This window comes from Stegostoma tigrinum, chromosome 4 (assembly GCF_030684315.1).
Source record: "Stegostoma tigrinum isolate sSteTig4 chromosome 4, sSteTig4.hap1, whole genome shotgun sequence".
Classification (NCBI taxonomy): Eukaryota; Metazoa; Chordata; class Chondrichthyes; order Orectolobiformes; family Stegostomatidae; genus Stegostoma; species Stegostoma tigrinum.
In genome coordinates this window covers 35111703-35132479 of record NC_081357.1, presented here as the reverse complement: position 1 = coordinate 35132479, position 20777 = coordinate 35111703, and the positions used below count along the sequence as shown (strand labels likewise).

General features: G+C 39.4%; 1 protein-coding gene across 7 annotated transcripts in view; it reads left to right on the top strand.

Annotated features, from left to right (window-relative positions):
• The window catches only part of cep162 (centrosomal protein 162), a 113748-nt gene that overhangs the window by 9771 nt on the left and 83200 nt on the right, over nt 1-20777 (top strand). For 6 of the 7 annotated variants that reach the window (XM_048530866.2, XM_048530869.2, XM_048530868.2 and 3 more), the window contains 5 exons: nt 2521-2661; nt 3071-3257; nt 7819-7892; nt 8836-8966; nt 18568-18595. In XM_048530866.2, coding sequence (XP_048386823.1) covers nt 2521-2661; nt 3071-3257; nt 7819-7892; nt 8836-8966; nt 18568-18595 — 561 coding nt within the window. Of the gene's footprint in view, nt 1-2520; nt 2662-3070; nt 3258-7818; nt 7893-8835; nt 8967-18035; nt 18090-18567; nt 18596-20777 lie in introns of those variants that run through there. The other variant, XM_059645266.1, reaches the window with a different exon arrangement.

Below are 20777 nucleotides of genomic sequence, written 5' to 3'. Positions count from 1 at the left end.
TGAGCACCAGGTTTTCATTCAAACTAACTAAACTATACTTGTCCGTAATGTTTTTAACAATACATAGAAATTACGATTTATTAACAAAGCAAGAATGATAGATGTTGCAGTTATGTAGCACCTTTTCATGCCTTCAGGATATCCCAATGTTCTTTACAGCTAACAGATTGCTAAGGGATAATAAAGTTTTATTTATATAGCTTTAATATTTTCTAATGCCTAGGAAGCCAAGTAAATGCTCTGAGGCCCTCACATTGCTACCTTTCAGTGTTCCTTCTAGGTTGCGTGAGGGTAGCTTGAGTAGTCACGCCTGCTTTATTAAACAATGAAAATCCTTCTCTTGCTATATAGAACTACCTGTCTTTTCCATATAAGTCTCTTTTGAAATAATTTGGGCCAGAAATACAGTATGATGAAAATCTGTGGTGGAAACCTGGATCTTGCTGCATAAGATCATACAATGAAGGAGTAGAAGGAGGCTTTCCTGCCTATTGAGCCTACTTGACAATTCCGTGAGATGGTGGCTGATCTGATAATCCTAAACTCCACATTCCCATCCTTTCCCCATAACTCTTGATTCCCTTACTGATTAAAAATCTGTCAATTTCAGCCTTAATATACTTAATTACGCACCCTCAGTAACCCCCTGTAGTAAAGAATTGTGAAGATTCACTACCCTCTGAGAAAATAAATTCCTCCTCATCTCTGTTTTAAATGGATGACCACTTATTCTGAGATTATGCCTTCTGATCCTAGACTCTCCCAAAAGGGAGGTGACAGCCCCAGCACTATTACGGCTAGACCATGAGTCAATGACCCAGGAGACCACAATGATCTTTCAAGAGACCTGGGTTTGAATCCCACCATTGGTGATGGTCTGGCCTACATGTGACTGTAGACCCACAGCATTGTGGTTGATTCTGAATTGGCCTCTAGGTAATTAGGGATGGCAATAAATGATACCCACATCCCATGAATGAATAAATGAAAAAAGGGAATGACTTTTATGACCCTATTACTGTGACGCTACTTAACTTGTCAAGTCCCCTGAGAATCTTGTATGCTTAAGAAGTCACCTTTCATTCTTCGAAAACTACTAAAACTCAGATATCTGTGTATCCAGGATCAGCCTAATGAGCCTTCTCTGGACTGCATCCAGTGCAGTGTATCTTTCAAAGGGCCAAAAACTGTTCACAGAATGTTTGGTCTGATAAGTGCATTGTCTAGTTTTAGTAAATATTCCCTATATTTACACTCTCTTTCCTTTGAAATAAAGGCCAACTCATTCCGTTTGCCTTCCCAATTACCTGCTGAACTTGCGTGCTTGCATTTTAAGATTTATGCCTGAGCACTCTCAAATCCCTCTATGCTGTCTGTAGTTTTTCTTGTTTTAAACACTGTTCTTCCAGACAACTTGTATAACTTTACATTTTCCCACAGTATATTCTATCTGGCAAGTTTTTGCCCAGTCGCCTTTATCTGTTTATATCCTTCCGTAGATTCTTTCTGTCATGTCCACCATTTGCCTTGCTACCTACTTTTGCTATATTTCAGTTTTGTGCAATTAAATTTTAATTTGCATGAATTCTTTACAGTGGGACATCTTGTCCTTTACTTAACAGTTTGATTTCTTATTTTTCCTTTTATTTTATTTCTTTGTTTATGTTCTATTTAATTGAGTTTTTAAAAATAATTAAATGATTCAATAAGTCAGACAAGGGGAATTGTTTTCTCTGGTAAGAATAATTCAAATCAAGGGGCCAATATTTAAAAGTTAGTTATGCTATTTGGAAATTTAATCAAGAGGTGTATAAATCTAGAATTCAATTTCCAAAAGGATGGAGCTGGCTCAACTACAGAGTTGAAATTGGAACATTAGATGCCAGTAAAACTTTCAAAATAGAAGAGTCTGACTAAAGTTCATTGACCTGCATTGTTAAATCTGTTTTCCTCTCCATACATGTTGACTGACGTGCCAGGTTTTTCCAGCATTGGTTCTATTTTAGATTTCCGGAATCTGCAGTATTTTGATTTGATATTTGACTCAATAGGCTTTATTACATCTCAAGAGAGTTGGAGTAAAAGTAGAACAGATTTCCACTTCACTCATTCCTCCATCTTCTAAAGGGAAATCATCCAGATTTATGCAATCTCATTTTGTTTTTACAATTATCATTCTGGTAAACCTGCATGTCACATGCATTGAGGGCAATTTTTTTTTCAGCTATTGAAAACAGAATGCATTATAGATAGGGTCTTTCAAAGGATCTGGACAACAAAAGTATTTGTTTCTCACATTTTTATTCAAGCACCTTGAGTTTAAAGTTAACAATATGTTTGTTCTGTCAGCCTCTTTGAATTGCTTTCAGTGATTTGTGTGCATTGACACCCAAACTATTTTGCTCTTTTCATAGTTTCTGGTTTCTAAAAATATCGTCAGCATTCGCATACCGAAGAAATTAGCCAATTTTGCACTAAACACACTTATTTTCTTCCCAACTTCCCTTGGTAAAATGCCAGATGTGCCCGGAACCAATAGGAGCTTTCTCAAATCGCAGAGGTTGTCCCAATCCATCGTAGAGGTTGAAGAAGAGCAAAATCAGGAGAAGGAAAGAGAGAGGATATCTGTATCTATCAGTCAAGACAGTTTGGAACGAAATGGTATGAAATAGTTTACAAACTTTGTGAAAAGCAAAAAACTGAAATGGGTGTAAACTGGAAGACCATCTGTAAATTCATACTGCCATCCAAGAATATCCCTCTGTGCTTTAACCATTCTAATGCAATGTCTGATTCATTGAAGCATTGAAATTAATTGAATCTTGATGTACCTGCATTAGATCCAAGCAGAAAATATGGAAGGAACAATGATTCATTGCCTTGAATGATGATAAGATGGTACTTTCAATTTAATAAATTGTTGATTACTGTTTTAACTGCTTAGGTTCAACATCTTCAGGTGGAAGCTGTGTAGAGAACACTGTGTCATGTGTAGAGAACGTTGAATTTGCAATGCTTTGTAAAGTACTCTTCAAAGCTAACAGAAGTTGTTGTTTTATTCATTTTTTAGACTCCGTCATGGCATCAGGGCCTCAGCAAAGTACACCAGGAATAGGACTGGACACACTTGAAGAAGAAGAGGAGAAAGAGAAGTTCTTTGCTAATCTTGAGAAAGGAGCTACCTCTACAATCGACTATTCTCAGCTAAACAAAGAACTTGAGTCCACAGATTCAATACCTCTGGCTACTATGAATGAGTAAGAAAATTCCCTCAGGAGAACTGCAAATATTCTTCAACAGCACAAGATGTCAAGTGTTATCCCAGAAGTGTTCTTTATAAGACCGTAAGACATAGGATCAGAAATAGGCCATTAAGCCCATGAATCTCCTCTGCCATTCAGTGAGATCATGGCTGATCTCCTAATCTTCAATACTACTTCCTGGCTTTTTCGCACAGCACTTGATTCCCTGACTGATTTAAAAAACATCTTGTTTGTTTCATCCCTGAATATACTAACGACCCAGTTTTGACAGCCCTCTACAGTGAAGAATTCCACAGTGTCACTACTCTGGAGTGAGCAGATGCCTTGTGATCCTAAACTGTCCCTCCAGGAAAAATAGCTTCACTGCACCTACTTGTTAAGCTCCAAATGTAGCATATATTTCAATAAGGTGTCTTTCTTCCAATGAGTAGAGGTTCAGACTTACTGACCTCTCCTTTTAAGAAAATCCCTCTACACTTGTGATTATCCTAGTGAACCTTCTTTGATCTACCTCAAATGCCAGTGTATCGTTCTTTGAATAAGGTGACTAGAACTATTCAAAACATTTTAAATCTGGTCTAATTAGTACTGTACATTTTTTTTCAAGATTTCTTATTTTTAAAGCACGTTCCCTTTAACATGAGAGTTGACATTTCATTTCCCCTTGCTGTAACGTGCTGAATTTGGATGCTAGCTTTTTGTGATTTTATGCATTAGAATCTAAAATCTCTCTGTGCCACAATCATCTGCAGTCTTTCTCCATTTAAATAATATCCTACTTTATACTTCCTGCCAAAATGTGTAAGTTTATGTTTTCCCACATTAAATTTTATATGCTAAGTTTTTGCCCTCTCAATTAACAGGTCTGTATCCTCTGAAGATCCTTTATCATCCTTACCATTTGCCTCCCACCTATTATTGTCGTCTGTAAACTTGGAAAGAGTACAATAATTTCTCTCATCTGATAATTTTATATAGGTTGTAAATAATTGTGGGCCTAGCAATGATCCCTGTTGCTCTCTACTAGTTACAGATTGCTATTCTGAAAATGTCCCCTTATCCTAACTCTGACTTCTATTAGTTACTCATTGTTAATATACCAGTCCCAACACCATAGGCTCCTATCTTATTTAGTAGCCTTATACCTTCTTAAAGATCTTAATATATTACACTTACTACTTCCCTATTATCTATCCTGCTTCAAAGAATTCTAACAAAATTTCCAGGCATGGGTTCTCCATCGTGAAGGAATATTGACTGTAAAGTCCTACAGTCATACAGCATGGAAACAGACCCTGGTTTCCCAAACTAAACTAGCCCCATTTCCCTACAATTTCCCCATATCCCTCCAAATCTTTCGGATTCATGTATCTATCAAATGTCTTTTTAATGTTTGTAATTATACCTGCTTCTACCACTTCCTCTGGCTGTTCATTCCATACACACAGCACCCTCTGCATGCAAAAGTTGCACCTCAGGACCCTTTCAAATCTTTCCTCTTTCACCTTAAGTAATGCCCTCTAGTTTTGAACTGCCCTGCCATAGGGAAAAGACTATTGCTATTCACCTTATCTATGCCTCTAATTATTTTATAAACCTCTGGAAGGTCATGCTTCAATCTCCTAGGGCCCAGGAGAAAAAAAATCCCAGGCTATTCAGCCTTGATTACACAAACCTTCCAGCCCGAGCAACATTCTTGTAAATCTTTAACTACAACAGGACTACCAGACTGTATGCAGTACTCTGAAAGGAGCCTCACCCATATCCTGTAGAGCCACAACATCTCACCAACTGAGACAAGCATGCCAAGTGCGTCCTTCACCACCCTGTGACTCCAGTATGTACCTGCACCCCTAGATCTCTGTTTGACAACATTTCCCAGAGCCTTATCATTGAGCCTGTCTTAGTTTGCCATACCAAAGTGCAACACCTTGCATTTATCAAAAATTAAACTCTATTTGCCACTCCATAGCTCATTGGCCCAATTAATCAAGATCCCATTATACACGTAGATAATGTTTGTCACTGTTCACTGTACCACCAATTTTGGTGTCATCTGCAAACTTATTAAACATGATTCTTATATTCTCATCCAAATCGTTTATATAAATGATAGATGACAGTGGACACAGAACCAATCACTGTGGAACACCGCTCGTCACAGGCCTCCAACCCAAAAAAAACCCTCTACCCACCTCTCTTTGTCTTTGGTACTCAATTGACTAGCTCTCCCTGAATCCATGTAAGAACTTTACTGACCAGTTTACCATGCAGAAACTTGTCAAAGGCCTTGTTAAGATCCATATTGACAACATATACTGCTCTGCCCTCCTTTTTCCTCTTGGTTATGTTCTTGAAAAAACTCAATCAAGCTTATGGAAACAATTGCCCACACGCAAATCTACACTGGCTATCTCTAATCACTCTTTGCCTTTCCAAATGCATGTAAATCCTGTCTCTCAGAATCCACTCCATCAACTTGTCTGCCACTGACATCAGACTTGTCAGTATCTGCATGATTATATTATGTATTTCTAAATGCTCTGTTATTAGATCCTCTATTATAGACCCTAATATTTTCTCAATGACAAATGTTAAGCTAACTGACCTATGTTTACTTGTTTTCGTCTTCATTCTTTTTAAAATAATGATGTTACATTGGCAGCTTTCCAATCCCCTGAAACTTTTCCAAAATATATGGATTCTTGAAAGATTACTGCAAGTGCAGTCACCATCTCTGTAGCTGATCTCCTTTTAGTATCCCAGGATTTAGCCCATGAGATTTAGAGGATTTATCAACTTTTAGCCCCATTAGCTTCCCTTGTACTTTTACTCTCGTGGTAGTTAATGTGTCTGTTTTCTCTCCCATCCCAGACTTCTGCCCCTTGATTATTTTGTATTTCTGGAAAGCTATTTGTGTTTTCTGCCATGAATGCCAATGCAAAGTATTGCTTCACCTTCTCTGCCATTTCCTGATTTTCCCCATTATTATCTTCCCAGTCTCATTCTCTCAGGGATCTTTGTTCCTTCTGGCACCTCTCTTCTTTCTTAGATGTTCAAAGAAACTTTTACTGTATGTTTTAATGGTATTTGCTAGTTTGCCCTCAGTTTAGTTTCTCCATCTTTCTTTTGTCTTTTTTTATTGTTGGCTTTTAAAACTTTCCAAATTCTCTGGCTTCCCACTAATCTTTCTCACACTATATATTTTTAAAAATTTGATCCTGTCTTTAACTTGCTAAGTTAACCACAGTTGGTTTCTTCTCTTCACTTCTTACTGACTGGAATATTTCTTTACTGAAAGTCAGGAAGTATTTTCTTAAATGCCTGCCATTTTCATTAACTGTCTTTTGTGCTAAATTCCTTTCCTAGTCTACTCCAGCCAACTCTGCCCACATACTTTTTGATAACCCTTTGTTTAAGTTTTGCACAGTTGTTTCCATACCACGTTTGTTACTTTCAAACTGAATGCTAAATTCTACCATGTTATAATCACTGTTTCTGAGGAGATCTCTTATACTGACGTAATTTACTAAACTTGCCTCACTTCACATTACCAAATCCAAAATAGACTGCTCCCTTGTTCAATCCACAAGATATTGTTCTGGAAAATTGCCCTAAATATATTTATATAAATTCTTCCTCATAGTTACCTCAGCCAATAAAATTTTCCCAATCTATATGAAGATTAAAGTCACCCATGATTAATGTTTTACATTTTTTTTAACATGCTCTCATTACTTCCTGATATATTCTGTGGCTTATAGTATATCAACTGTTAAGGGATCTATAGTCTATTCCCACCAGTATCTTCTTGCTTTCATTATGTCCTAGTTCCATCAATGTGGAGTCTGCAACTTCCAGTCAAAGATCATTCTTACTTCTGTATTTATTTCATTGTGCACTTACAAAGCTATCTCTCTGCTCTTTCCTTCCTGTCTATCCTTTCGAAAGTCACTTACCTTTGAAAATTTAGTCTCCAACTTTGATGTCTTGTTAAACTGTCTCCATAATTGGCTATAAGATCATATCCATTAACTTCTATTTGTGTCATTAATGCATTTATTTGTTATGAATACTATACCATTTAAATAAAGAGCTGTTTAAATATGTCACAGAGATTGTAGGAACTGCTGAATCTGAGATAACACGGTGTGAAGCTGGATGAACACAGCGGGCCAAGCAAAATCAGAGGACCAGGAAAGCTTGACATTTCGGGTTGGGACCCTTCTTCAGAAAAAATTTTAATATGCCTTTTTTCCCAATTGTTTTCTCCCATGCCCCTATTTGCTGCAGTTTTTTCTATGTTTATACACTCAATACCTTGCTATTCCACTGTATATATCATGGCCTTATCAGCTGCGCTGCAATGCTGCCATATCTTTTTACATTGTAAACCTATGTATCTTGTAGAATCCTTACAGAGGGGAAACAGGCCATTTGGCCCAATAAATCCACACCAATACGCTGAAGAGCATCGTACCCCAGATTCTATTTGCTAAATACTAAATTCTTTCCAGTTTTAAGAATCCTGTTTTATTTTGATTTTTATTTTTAGAAATGAAGACAGACTACAAGTACTGGAGATTGAGGAAACAAAGGAGGATGAGTCCAGACTTAAAAGCACCACAGGTAGTGCTGTTAAAACTGGAATTTGCGTCATTTGTTGCTGAATTTCCTTTGTTACGGTTTCAGAAAAAATGCAGTTACAGCCAGCAGTGTTGTTTATTTTGGGTCTTTTCACTCCTAAGAGGGAAGAGATATACTGGTGTTGTTCAAAAGTAGCGTTACAACACTACATCAGAAAAGGCTAATATAAGAATTTTAAATTTTGAGGATTTAATTATGAAAATAAGAACATGTAAATTTAAAGATCATCACCTAAAGAACAAAAAGAGAAATTAGAATATTTTCATCCATTTCAGAAGTTGTTCAAACAGACCTAATGCATTGTTGGTAATTAAGTCCAGCATAGTCTTTAAAAGGGAAGGGGATAAATTCAATGACAAAGTATAAAGAGCAGCAGAATGGAACAAATGGGTAATTCTTTGAGTGAGTGGCAAGGGTTGATGACCTGCATTTGTACCTGTAAGATTTTATGAAATTAATTTTTAGAAATAGTAGAAATCCCTTACATCTTCAACAGTAACTACATTTCTTCAATGTGGTGCAAAACAACATGTTTATAAGTATAAATCACTAAATGCTTTTTCTCAATGGTAAATTAATTTTTCAAGAATTTTTACAGCTAGTTTATAAAGTTGCTCTCACAAATTATTTCTATAATAAAGAACAGTGCGAGTTTTTCCAAATCTAGAAGATTGTGATATTTTGTAGCTAATGGGCATTGATATTGTTAGTGTTTGCCATATTACAGGTTAGAATATTCAACTGGCTATGCATTGTCTGTGGGAAACTAGTATCATTGTATTGATTACAATTTTGCGTTTATACAGATTCTTCAATTGTAGGTCATTTTAATTTAGAAACTTGTTTTCTGTTGTATGTGCAATTATGTATGTGTAATTTGAAATGTGTCTGCAGAATTAATAATATTCTAAACTTTGGATTTCAGCTTCAAAACATTATAGTGATGATTTTGATGATTATTCTGATGCCAAATTTGGAAGTGAAGAATTTGGATCAGATGACAATATATTGAAGACTAAATGTAGCCCTGAAACTGTAAAGGAGACAAAAGAGCAGGTATTGTATTTATTTTGTGAGCTCAATACTTGGAACAAAATATTCTAGTATGACTTTATTTTCATGGTCCCTTTTTTTAAAAATAAGAATCTGCTTGGGGGGACAAAAAGTACCGTTTGTCAAAGACCAGTATTTAGCCTAATACAGCAAAATTCTGCTTTTGTGAAACAGACTTTCCTGCCTGGTGACACTTCAAATCTTTGCCCTACAAAGACAAGTGGAATGAAAAAATGAACCTAGGTCTTGATTAGTCTTCGTATGCTGTACCATTCATTTACATTTATTGAAGGAGGCAACAAACTGGTAAACGTTCCAAACTCTCATTGAAAAGTGTAACAGACTTGAAGTCAATTGGCCTGCAGCTTTTTCTGTTACTGACAGGATCTTATTAGGGATCTGAGCGACATAGGGGTGGGCAGGGTAAGTGACTTCATCTATGACCATAGCGCTTATAAAAGGAAACATCATTGGTTGCAGGCCCATACAAAGTACAACATACTTTGGAGAGGTAGCAGGCAGGATAGATAAAGGAGAAATGATGGATATGATGTATTTTGGACCTTCAGAAGGTATTTCACATGGGGCTATTGAATAAGATAAGGGCCTATTGTGTTTGAGGTAGTATATTGGTATGACGAGAGGATTGACTAATTAATAGAAGATGGAGTTGAGAATAAGGGGGATATTTTAAGGACTGAAACCCTTAGCTAGTGTAGTGCTGCAGGGAACTGGACTGGGCCTAGGGATTACCAAGGAGGAAAAAGATTATTGGAGAGATGCAGCAATGTAGTTGAGGTTAAAATTAGATCAGCCATGCTCTCATCAAATGGCGGAGCAAACCCGAAGGACTGAGCAGCCTAATCTTATTCCTTGTTTGTATGGCAGTTACTTGCAATATATATTGATCAATTTGGATGAGGAATGTGAATATACTATAACCAAGTTTGAAGAAGACAAAAACCGGCAATAAGGCAGGTGGTGAGGATGACCCGAGTCTTCAGAAGAATACATACAGGTTAGGTGAGTGGGCAGAAAACTGACAGATGGAATAAAATTTTGAAAAGTGTAAGGTTTTGCTTTAACAGGAAGAATACTGGAGCTGAATACTATGTACGTTGAGGAAATTATGCAGAAAGCTATAGAAAAGAGGAATTTGGAAGTGCATAAATTACAAATGCTAGCATTCAAGTTCATCAAGAAAAAGGGAAAGGAGCAGGGTGGTCTTTATTTTTAATGAAGTGGAGTATAAAAATAGAGGTCTGGCAAAAACTGTACAAATAAACTGTTGGTCTGACTAGTGCCGAGCTTCAAAATCTCCCCTCCCGCTATCACATCCCAAAACTAGCTCAGCTTGTCCCCGCCTCCCTAACCTGTCCTTCCTCCCACCTATCCCCTCCTCCCACCTCAAGCCCCACCCCCATCTCCTACCTACTAGCCTCATCCCACCCCCTTGACCTGTCCATCCTCCCTGGACTGACCTATCCCCTCCCTAACTCCCCACCAACACTCACTTTTTACTACCTCCACCCCCACCTTTTTGACCTGCCTGTCTCCTCACCACCTACCTTCGCCCTTATCCATCTTCTATCCTCCTCCCCCTCTCTCCCTTTTTATTTCAGAATCCCCTTCCCCACCCTATTTTTGAAGAAGGGTCTAGGCCTGAAACATCATCTTTCCTGCTCCTCTGATGCTGCTTGGCCTGATGTGTTCATCCAGCTCTACACCTTGTTATCGCAGATTCTCCAGCATTAGTCCAGAGAGGGTTCTATAGCTGATACCAGGTATAGACGGACAGTATTACGAGGAGAGGTTGAATAGGTTTGGCCTGTATTCCTTAGACTTTAGAAGAATAAGAGAGGCAACCTTTTTGAAGCATACAAGATTCTTGAGGGACTCGACGGGTATAATGCAGAAAAGTTGCTCTCCCTTGCAAGAGAATATAACAACAGTAGAGGGCATAATCTCAGAGTAGGCAGTTACCCCTTTAAGGCAGAAAGTAGTAGGTTTGTTTATTTTTCTGAGGGTAGTGAGTCTGTGGAATTGTTTGCCTCAAAGGCCTGTAAAGGCTGGGTCATTACGTATATTCAAGGCTGAGAGAGATTTTATTGAATAAGGAAATCAAGGCTAAAAGCAATAAGCATTGAGTTAAGGATTATCGGATCAGCTGTGATTTTATTGAATGATAGAGCAGACTTGATAGTCTGAATGGCATGCTTCTACTCGTACTTCTTACCGTCTTTTGACCTTATTGTCTGGCCATCCTATAGCATTGACACACGAAGTGCACAGCCACTGCTGGACAGTGATTTCACCTCTACACCTCTTCAAACAGAGGCAGCCAAACATTAGGAAGAGTGACCGTGACTCAATGCCATGTGTTGACCTTGTTTCCCCTGCTCTCAGATGGAGCAGTAGACTCTTTGTGCAGACTTGCATCCATGGAGCTCGTCTATGACTATGAAATACTGCTGAGTGTTGAGAGAATGTTGAGAACCATATACAAAAATTGAGTGTGATGTACAGGTCACTTTCACCGATGCCGCCAAAGTGCCTTCAATATGTTTTCTCCTTTCCTTACGTCTCAGCGTACTCCCTGGTTTTGCAGCTGGAATGGAAGAAACTTGCTTAGAAGTGGAGCCGATTGGCCTTGTAGGTTTGGTGGGGCCACCCCAAAGGAGTTTCACTCTCTAAACAGGCCAAATGTATCAAGGTCTTCATGCCAGAGATAGGTTGCCCTTCTTCGAATTGAATTTATCCAACGATCAGAGGCTTGGTGAAGATGGAGAGCTCAGCCATTTCTGTCCTGAACTGAAACTCCCAAAGAGCCTATTCTCTCTTTGACTGTGTGCCTCCTGGCACGACTCTGATTTCCTATGATGAGGATCACCTAGACTGAAGTCAGGGTTCCATGTCACCATGCCTTCAGTTCTTGGCATCCATGGGCGGGGTGAGGGATTGCTGGTGCGTTTACATTTCCAGCAGTAGTGATGGTGCTGACCGGACTCTCCATGGCAGCCAGCAACCTGCCCATGGAGGAGGCAGTAGGTTGCACGGGTCTCTGCAAGTCCCTGAATGCTGACACCTCAGGATTATCTCTTGCGAGTGGCTACGCAGTTACATGGTCTCTAGCACTCCTCCAAGTGCCAACTACCCGGCTGTTTCTTACTGTGTGAGCTGAACAGCTGTTTCTGACAAATGCTCACCAGATTGTGTACCTGCATTAAAGTTTATATCTACAGTTTGTCGCCCACCCCAAAATATGAGTTTCTGAGCTGGTGGAGGTAATGGCCTAGTGGTATTGTCACTGGAGTGTTAATTGAGAGCCCCAGATAACATTCTGGGGATCTGGGTTCAAGTCCTGCCACTGCAGTTTAAGAACAAAGAACAAAGAAACCTACAGCACAAGAACAGGCCCTTCGGCCCTCCAAGCCTGCGCCGATCAAGATCCTCTGTCTAACCTGTCATCTATTTTCTAACGGTCTGTGTCCATTTGCTCCATGCCCATCCATGTACCTGTCCAAATATATCCTAAAAAACGCTAACGTGTCTGCGTCTACCACCTCCGCTGGCAACGCGTTCCAGGCACCCACCACCCTCTGTGTAAAGAACTTTCCATGCATATCTCCCTTAAACTTTCCTCCTCTCACTTTGAACTCATGACCACTAGTAATTGAGTCCCCCTCTCTGGGGAAAAAGCTTTTTGCTATCCACCCTGTCTATACCCCTCATGATTTTGTAGACCTCAATCAGGTCCCCCCTCAATCTCCGTCTTTCTAATGAAAATAATCCTAATCTACTCAACCTCTCTTCATAGCTAGCACCCTCCAAACCAGGCAACATCCTCTGCACCGTCTCCAAAGCATCCACATCCTTTTGGTAATGTGGCAACCAGAACTGCACACAGTACTCCAAATGTGGCCGAACCAAAGTCCTATACAATTGCAACATGACCTGCCAACTCTTGTACTCAATACCCTACCCAATGAAGGAAAGCATGCCATATGCCTTTTTGACCACCCTATTGACCTGCGTTGTCACCTTCAGGGAACAATGGACCTGAACATCCAGATCTCTCTGTTCATCAATTTTCCCTAGAACTTTTTCATTTACTTTATAGTTCGCCCTTGAATTTGATCTTCCAAAATGCATCACCTCGCATTTGCCCGGATTGAACTCCATCTGCCATTTATCTGCCCATCTCTCCAGTCTATCTATATTCTGCTGTAATCTCTGACAGTCCCCTTCACTATCAGCCACTCCACCAATCTTAGTGTCATCAGCAAACTTGCTGATCAGACCACCTACACCTTCTTCCAAATCATTTACATATATCACAAACAACAGTGGCCCCAGCACAAATCCCTGTGGAACACCACTGGTCACAAGTCTCCAATTTGAGAAACTCCCTTCTGCTACTACCCTCTGTCTCCTGTTGCCTAGCCAGTTTTTTATCCATCTAGCTAGCACACCCTGGACCCCATGTGACTTCACTTTCTCCATCAGCCTGCCATGGGGAACCTTATCAAACGCCTTACTGAATTCCATGTATATGACATCTGCAGCCTTTCCCTCGTCAATCAACGTTGTCACGTCCTTAAAGAATTCGAGTCAGTTGGTAAGACATGACCTTCCTTGCACAAAACCAAGTTGCCTATCCCTGATAAGCCCATTTTCTTCCAAATGGGAATAGATCCTATCCCTCAGTATCTTCTCCAGTAGCTTCCCTACCACTGCCGTCAGGCTTACCGGTCGATAATTATCTGGATTATGCTTGCTGCCCTTCTTAAACAAGGGGATAACATTAGCAAGTCTCCAGCCCTCTGGGACCTCACCCGTGTCTAAGGACGCTTTAAAGATATCTGTTAAGGCCCCGGCTATTTCCTCTCTCGCTTCCCACAAAACCTGGGATAGATTCCATCCGGACCTGGGGACTTGTCCACCTTAATGTCTTTTTAGGATACCTAACACTTCCTCCTTCCTTATGTCAACTTGACCTAGAGTAAGCAAACATCTATCCCTAACCTCAACATCCGTCATGTCCCTCTCCTTGGTGAATACCGATGCAAAGTACTCGTTAAGAATGTCATCCATTTTCTCTGAATTAGCGCATAACTTTCCTTCTTTGTCTTAAATGGGCCAATCCTTTCTCTAGTTACCCTCTTGCTCTTTATATATGAATAAAAGGCTTTGGGATTTTCCTTAACCATGTTTGCCAGCAATATCGTATGTCCCCTCTTAGCCCTCTTAATCCCTCGTTTTAGGTTCGCTCTACATTTCCGATTTATTCTTGCAAAGCTTCGTCTGCCTTCAGTCGCCTAGACCTCATGTATGCTTCCTTTTTTCTCTTGGCTAGTTTCACGATTTCACCTGTCATCCATGGTTCCCTAATCTTGCCTTTTCTATTCCACATTTTCACAGGAACATGTCTCTCCTGCACGCTCATCAACCTCTCCTTAAAGTCCTCCCACATATCAAATGTGGATTTACCTTCAAACAGTTTCTCCCAATCTACATTTCTCAGATCCTGCGGAATCTTGGTATAGTCAGCCTTCCCCCAGTTTAGTACTCTTCCTTTAGGACCACTCCTATCCTTGTTCATGAGTATTGTAAAACCTACGGAATTGTGGTCGCTATTTCCAAAGTAGTCCCCTACTGTGGAATTTGAATTCAGTAAATATCTGGAATTCAGAATCTAATGAAAACTATGAATCCATTGTCGATTGTCAGGAAAAACCCATTTGACTCACTAATGTCCTTTATGGAAGGAAAGTACCATTCTTACCTGGTCTGGCCTATGTATGATTCCAGACCCACAACAATGTGGTTGACTGTTAACTGACCTCTGGGCAATTAGAGATGGGCAATAAATGCCATCCTCGCTGGCGATACCCTCATCCTGTGAACGAATAAAGCTGGTAGCGGGTGTAGTTGGCAGCCTTGCCAACACTTTTGCTGAGGTCTCTGTACCAATGTCTTCTGTAGGAGCTGGGTGTTTCACTACAGAGGCCCAGGGCAGGCTCGCATAGCCTGCAAGGCAAAAAGGTATAGTAGCCAGTATTTACAAGTGATATGCGATGATTGAAAGTGACAGTGGGGTTAACATGAAAGTTGCTGTGAAATGAAGAGTGGTACTTATTCAGTTGGCAGCAACATTTCTCCATACCTGCACGAATCATCTTCTGCAGGGGCTGGGATTCTCTCCATAAGGTAACTGTCAGACAACCATCACCCATAGAAGTTCATTCTGTCCTGTTATGAGTTGTCATCTCCTGTTATGAACAAAAGGCTTGAGTTGACAAGTGGCAAGTAATATTTGCACTACACAACAGCTGAGGACCATTTCTGAAAAGAGAATTTAATCATTGCCCCTTGATGTGTAATAGAATCTTCCACTGTCAATTCCCTGGGCATTATCATTGAAAATAAGCTGAAATGGACCTGCCAAGTATATGCTGTTACTCCAAAAGTGGGTCAGAGACTAGGAATTCTGCTGCAAGTAGCTCACTGCCATCACTGTCTTCAAGGCACAGGACAGCAGTATGATTTTTTTCTTTTTTCCCCTGCCTGGATGGTACAACTCAAACAACATTTACTGCATTTAGGCCAAAGCAGTCAATGGAAGTGACATCCCACTTAACATCTTCAATATTTGTAAATCGTTTAGGCCTGATTTACAAAGTTGTCGATAAGGCCAATCTCCTTATTCACGGAGCTGTAGGACTACCAATATGTACGCTGACCAGTGAAGGTATCCTGCGAAATAATGGCAACCCTAATCAAATGGTTTCTTACTGTACACTGTGCAAAGTCATAGCCCTAAGATGGCTATTCTTGCCCCTGAAAAGTGTCCAATGTACCTCCAGATTATCCTTGGTAAGTCGTATCAAATGTTTGAGCAAATGTGCATAGTAACAGTATGAAAATGGTATTTTACACATGGTATTACACATACTATTCATGACTTACAAGGTGTTGAAATCAAATCAAAAAGACATTCTGACTACCACACAGCTGAGTAAAGATTTCATTGCTGGTGTGATTCCAGCTTTCTGCATGGAAAACAGCATGGCCCTTCAGCGATTCAAAAAGACCAATACATTGACCTTACCCAACCAACCAACATTTGCAAACTACTCCGAGTGCTTGGCAATCGATTCTACAATTGGACAACATCTGGAGTCTGTGAGAAGTTGCAGTGATATCCAGTTTAGGGTTATCAGTCAGGTTTCCATTGTGATGACTTGCATGTACTGGAAACTACGTTCATTAATACAGCGTTTCCCTGATTTACACATGGCTGATGTGCATGCTTACAAATAAAATCCCAAATTACTATTAATTTTGAGGATCATATGAAGACGATTGCTTGTTCTCAAGAACTGATTTTTTTTATACTGTAGGGTGTTCCTACTTGCGTACATATCAACTTCCAAACATTCTCAAGATGATAAGCCAGGGACCTCCTGTACACAAGGCCCTGTTCTTTTGTGAACAAAAGCCTATGTTTATGCATTGCACCTGTTTAAACTGAACAAAATAGGTGATGGCTATTCACTGGTCAGGGCATTGCCTTGAGAAATGAACCTATCAGTCAATCTTGTTTCAGAGATAGTAGGAACTGCAGATGCTGGAGAATCTGAGATAACACGGTGTAGAGCGAGATGAACACAACAGGCCAAGCAGCATCAGAGGAGCAGGAAGGCTGACGTTTCGGGCCTAGAACAATTAGTCAATCTACCTGGTTAAAAATGTAAACAAACGTTACTGTTAACTGTCAATCAGCATTAATTGGTGTATTACTCCACAGTGTAATTGCCCAATTAGACTCCACTGGCTGACCCATCAGCACTGTCCTCTCCCTCAAGAGAAATTGTTTCTTTTCCCCCCTTGAATTTTTATTCTTGAGAACTATCCTGATGGGTGCATCACAAAAGCTTCTGACTGTGTGTGTGTGTGTGTGTGTGTGTGTGTGTGTGTGTGTGTGTGTGCGCCTAGTATTTGAATTAAAGAAGCTGAGAATATGTGAGAAGGCCAGGTAATTGAAGGGCAAATTAGACCAAGTAGGTCAGCTTCCCCAAAGCAAATTTTGAATTCGAGAATTTATAGAGCATTTGTTGAAGGCAAGAAATAGACCATGAAGTTAAATATTTAATACCTGTGAATCAGGAAATTCAACAACACTCTGCACAGGCCTCAGTTATGTTTTGGGAGGCAAATTATGTAATAAAGCAATTTGGGTGACAAGCAGATGTTCAAAGAACCAGCCACTTGGAATCAAGAAATGCCAGAACATTAAAAGTCAGCTCCATTTTGATTTAGAGATAATGGGAACTGCAGATGCTGGAGAATTCCAAGATAATAAAATGTGAGGCTGGATGAACACAGCAGGCCAAGCAGCATCTCAGGAGCACAAAAGCTGACGCCCGAAACGTCAGCTTTTGTGCTCCTGAGATGCTGCTTGGCCTGCTGTGTTCATCCAGCCTCACATTTATTATCCATTTTGATTTAGCTCTCTTTCCCCCTCTCCCTGCCTTTCCCTTGCTTTTGATGGGTTACATTGTCCTTTACAGGCTTTGCATGCAAACATCTGATTTACTACACAGATAACTTACTGGTGGCAGTTAATTGATAAAAACAACAAAAAGGTCACAGTGATGAGTGAAAAAAAAATTTTGGTCGTGTGTGATAGCACTTCCAGATATGTGATGTGCAAAAATGACACCAGTGAAATTATTACTTCAGAATAAAACAGTAGCAAGGAGCATAAATGAAACTTATTAACAAGAATATTTCAGGTGGATGTCAGAATTCAGCAGGATAAATATGTCAAAACTTCTGCCAGATTTGAAGGAACAACAGTTGCATTCTGAATCTACGGTAGGGAGTTAATATATTAGATTAATGAGCTTCACTGTGTTTAATTTGTGATTTGTCCAGCCATTCCATATGCTTACAAGAAATAACTAGGGCCATCAATTAAAGCCCTAGATGGAGAAGAGAAGAAATGATTGCAACAGTAGATTACAGTGGAAAAACGATGGAAGGAGCTTTGTGTGGAGCACATGGACTAGTTGGGCTGAAAGTACCAATTCTATGATGTATACTGTGTGTGATTGCCATGAGGTTTGCTGATTTAAATTGCTCATCATTCATGGCCATGCCTTCAGCTGCCTGCCCTTAAACTCTGAACTTCCGTCTCTTAATCTATCTGACTCAGAATCTCTCTTTCCTCCTTTACAATGCTTGTTAAAGCCTACGTTTCTTTTTATTCTCCTCAATTTGCCGTAGTATCACTTTATCTGGCTCTGTTTCAAATTTGGCTTTAGGTGTTCCTATAAAGCACCTTGTGTTGTCTCATTATGCTGAAGGTGCTGCATAAAAATAGTTTGTGTTGGTGTTGAATTTTCAGATTACTTATTCCACCTTCTCTTTCAGTTTCCACAACACATCATTATATCCCCTTGCTATATATGATTCTCCAAGAACCATCCTTAATATCTCCCTTTAGGAGAAACTTGGATCAGGAATCAGAAGTTTTAGAACTCTTTCAAACACTAAATACAGCTTGGAATAATCAAGATTATTTATGTTTTTATTTTAGGATGCAGAGCCTGGTATGCTGGCAAAAGGTAAGTGCTGTCTTTGTTCATGATATATTTGAAGTATCATTTATGTCAAAGAGAACTGTTCTAATGCTTTTTGGTAATCTTTTAATATTTACTGACGTAGAATTTATTTTCAAACTGAATTCTAGCAGATTTCATAGACTGTGAGAACATGGGTCCAATTTTAGTGGCAAGTTCTATGCTACTTTTGTTCTAGAGTCTTGTCCCAGCCTGCTGATTCCTATGCATTACAAAGCACACCCACGATCAGGACCCAGATTTCTCATGATAACAACTCAACAGTTTGTTTTTAAACATCTAAAGATTATTTCTTTCAAACTCTCGCCATAAACTTAAGGATATAAGAATTCAGAGCAGGAGTAGGCAATTCAGAACCTGAAATTTTGGTCTCCTCTTAGCCTCAACTCTGCTTTCTTGCCTGCTGTCCATAACACTTTAACTCATTGCTGTTTTAAAAGTGTGTCTATCACCTCCTTACATTTACTGAATATCCCAGAATCACTCACATTCTGGAGTAGTGAATTCTGCAAATTCACAATGCGTGGACAGAAATAAATGATTCCTTAAAGCTTTAAATCTGTTACCTCCTATCCTAAAACAATGACTCTCATTTTAGATTGCTCCACGTGAGAAAATTTCCTGTCCATGTCTACTTTTACAATCGCCTTTAGCGTCTAACTTTGCCTCGAATAGATCTCCTTTCATTCTTCTCAATTCCAAAGAGATTGGATCAAACTGCTCAATCTCACTTCTTAGAACAAAGCTCTCATCTCTGGAACCAATCCAGTGAACCTCATTTGAAATGCCTCCAATGAATCTACATTCTCCTCAAGTAAGGAGCCTAAAACTGCACACAAATCTCGAGGTGAGATCTGACTTTAGTATAGTTGCAGCAACACTTCCCAACTTTTATATGCTATTCCTTTTGCAACAAATGCCAAAATTCCATTTGCCTTCCTTTTATTACCCACTGTACCTGCACACTAGTTTTATGCAGTTCATGCACAAGGACTGCAACCAAAATAGAAAGCCTCACTCTTATCTATACTATGCCAAATTTTCCCTATTCATCTAACCTATCTATGCCCATTTTGTAAACTTCTTATTCCTAGATTGCAGCTTACTTTCCCATCAATTTTTGTGTCATTTACAAATTTGGGTTTGATACTTGCTATTTCTGCATCCAAGTCATGGAGATAAACTGTAAATAACTGGGGCATGAGGATCGAACCCTGTGGCACCTTGTCATCTGTTAAGTTTTGCCATCTTGAAAAAGACCTATTGATCCCAACTACTTGCTTTCTGTTGGTTAACCAATCCTCTGTTCAAGCTAATAAATTACCCGCAATCCTTGTGCTCTTACCTTGTGTATTAATCTTTTGCGTAGCACCTTATCAGATGTCTTCTGGAAGTCCTCATATACTACACATGCATGATCCCTATTATCCTGCTTGTTTCACCTTCATAGATTTCTACCAAATTAGTTAAACCATTATTTATTCTGTCATCAATCAAGCTGACTGATGGATTGTTTTTTGACTTTCCTTAATAATGGATTCTCGCAATTTCTCAACAACACATGTTAAACCAACCGGTCCATAGTTTTCCACTTTCTGCCTCCCTCAGTTTTTGAATGAGGGTGCTATGTTAGCATTTTTACAATTGCCTGAAACCTTTGCATCCAGGGAATTATATAATATTGTAACCAGTAGATTCACTATCTCTGTTGCCAGTTCCTTTTTAAGGCCCAAGATCCCCACTAGGCCTTGGGGACTTGTCTGTTTTCAATCCCACTGGTTTACTGAATACTTTTTTCTCTTGTGGTGGTGATTGTTCTAAGTTTCTCTGTTTCTATAATCTCTGCATTAGCTGTTTCTATTGTGTTGATACTCCTCCACAATTATGCTGCATTGTTTCATGCAATTCTGGCCATTTTCGTATTTCCACTTTCAAAAATCAGTTGTGCTTTCAACCATTGTGTTTCTATTCCATGGAATTTCTGTTTGAAAGCCTTCCACTTTTGCTTTATTCTCAAACTTTAAGACACCTTAAAAACTCATCTTTCTAATATTGCCGTTGCTCATCCCTGTCTTTATAACTATGGATTGGTATCCATTTCTCTAGTTCTCTAATTCCATTTGTGAAATTGTCGTGTATTTGAACATTTTTATGTTAATGACAGTGT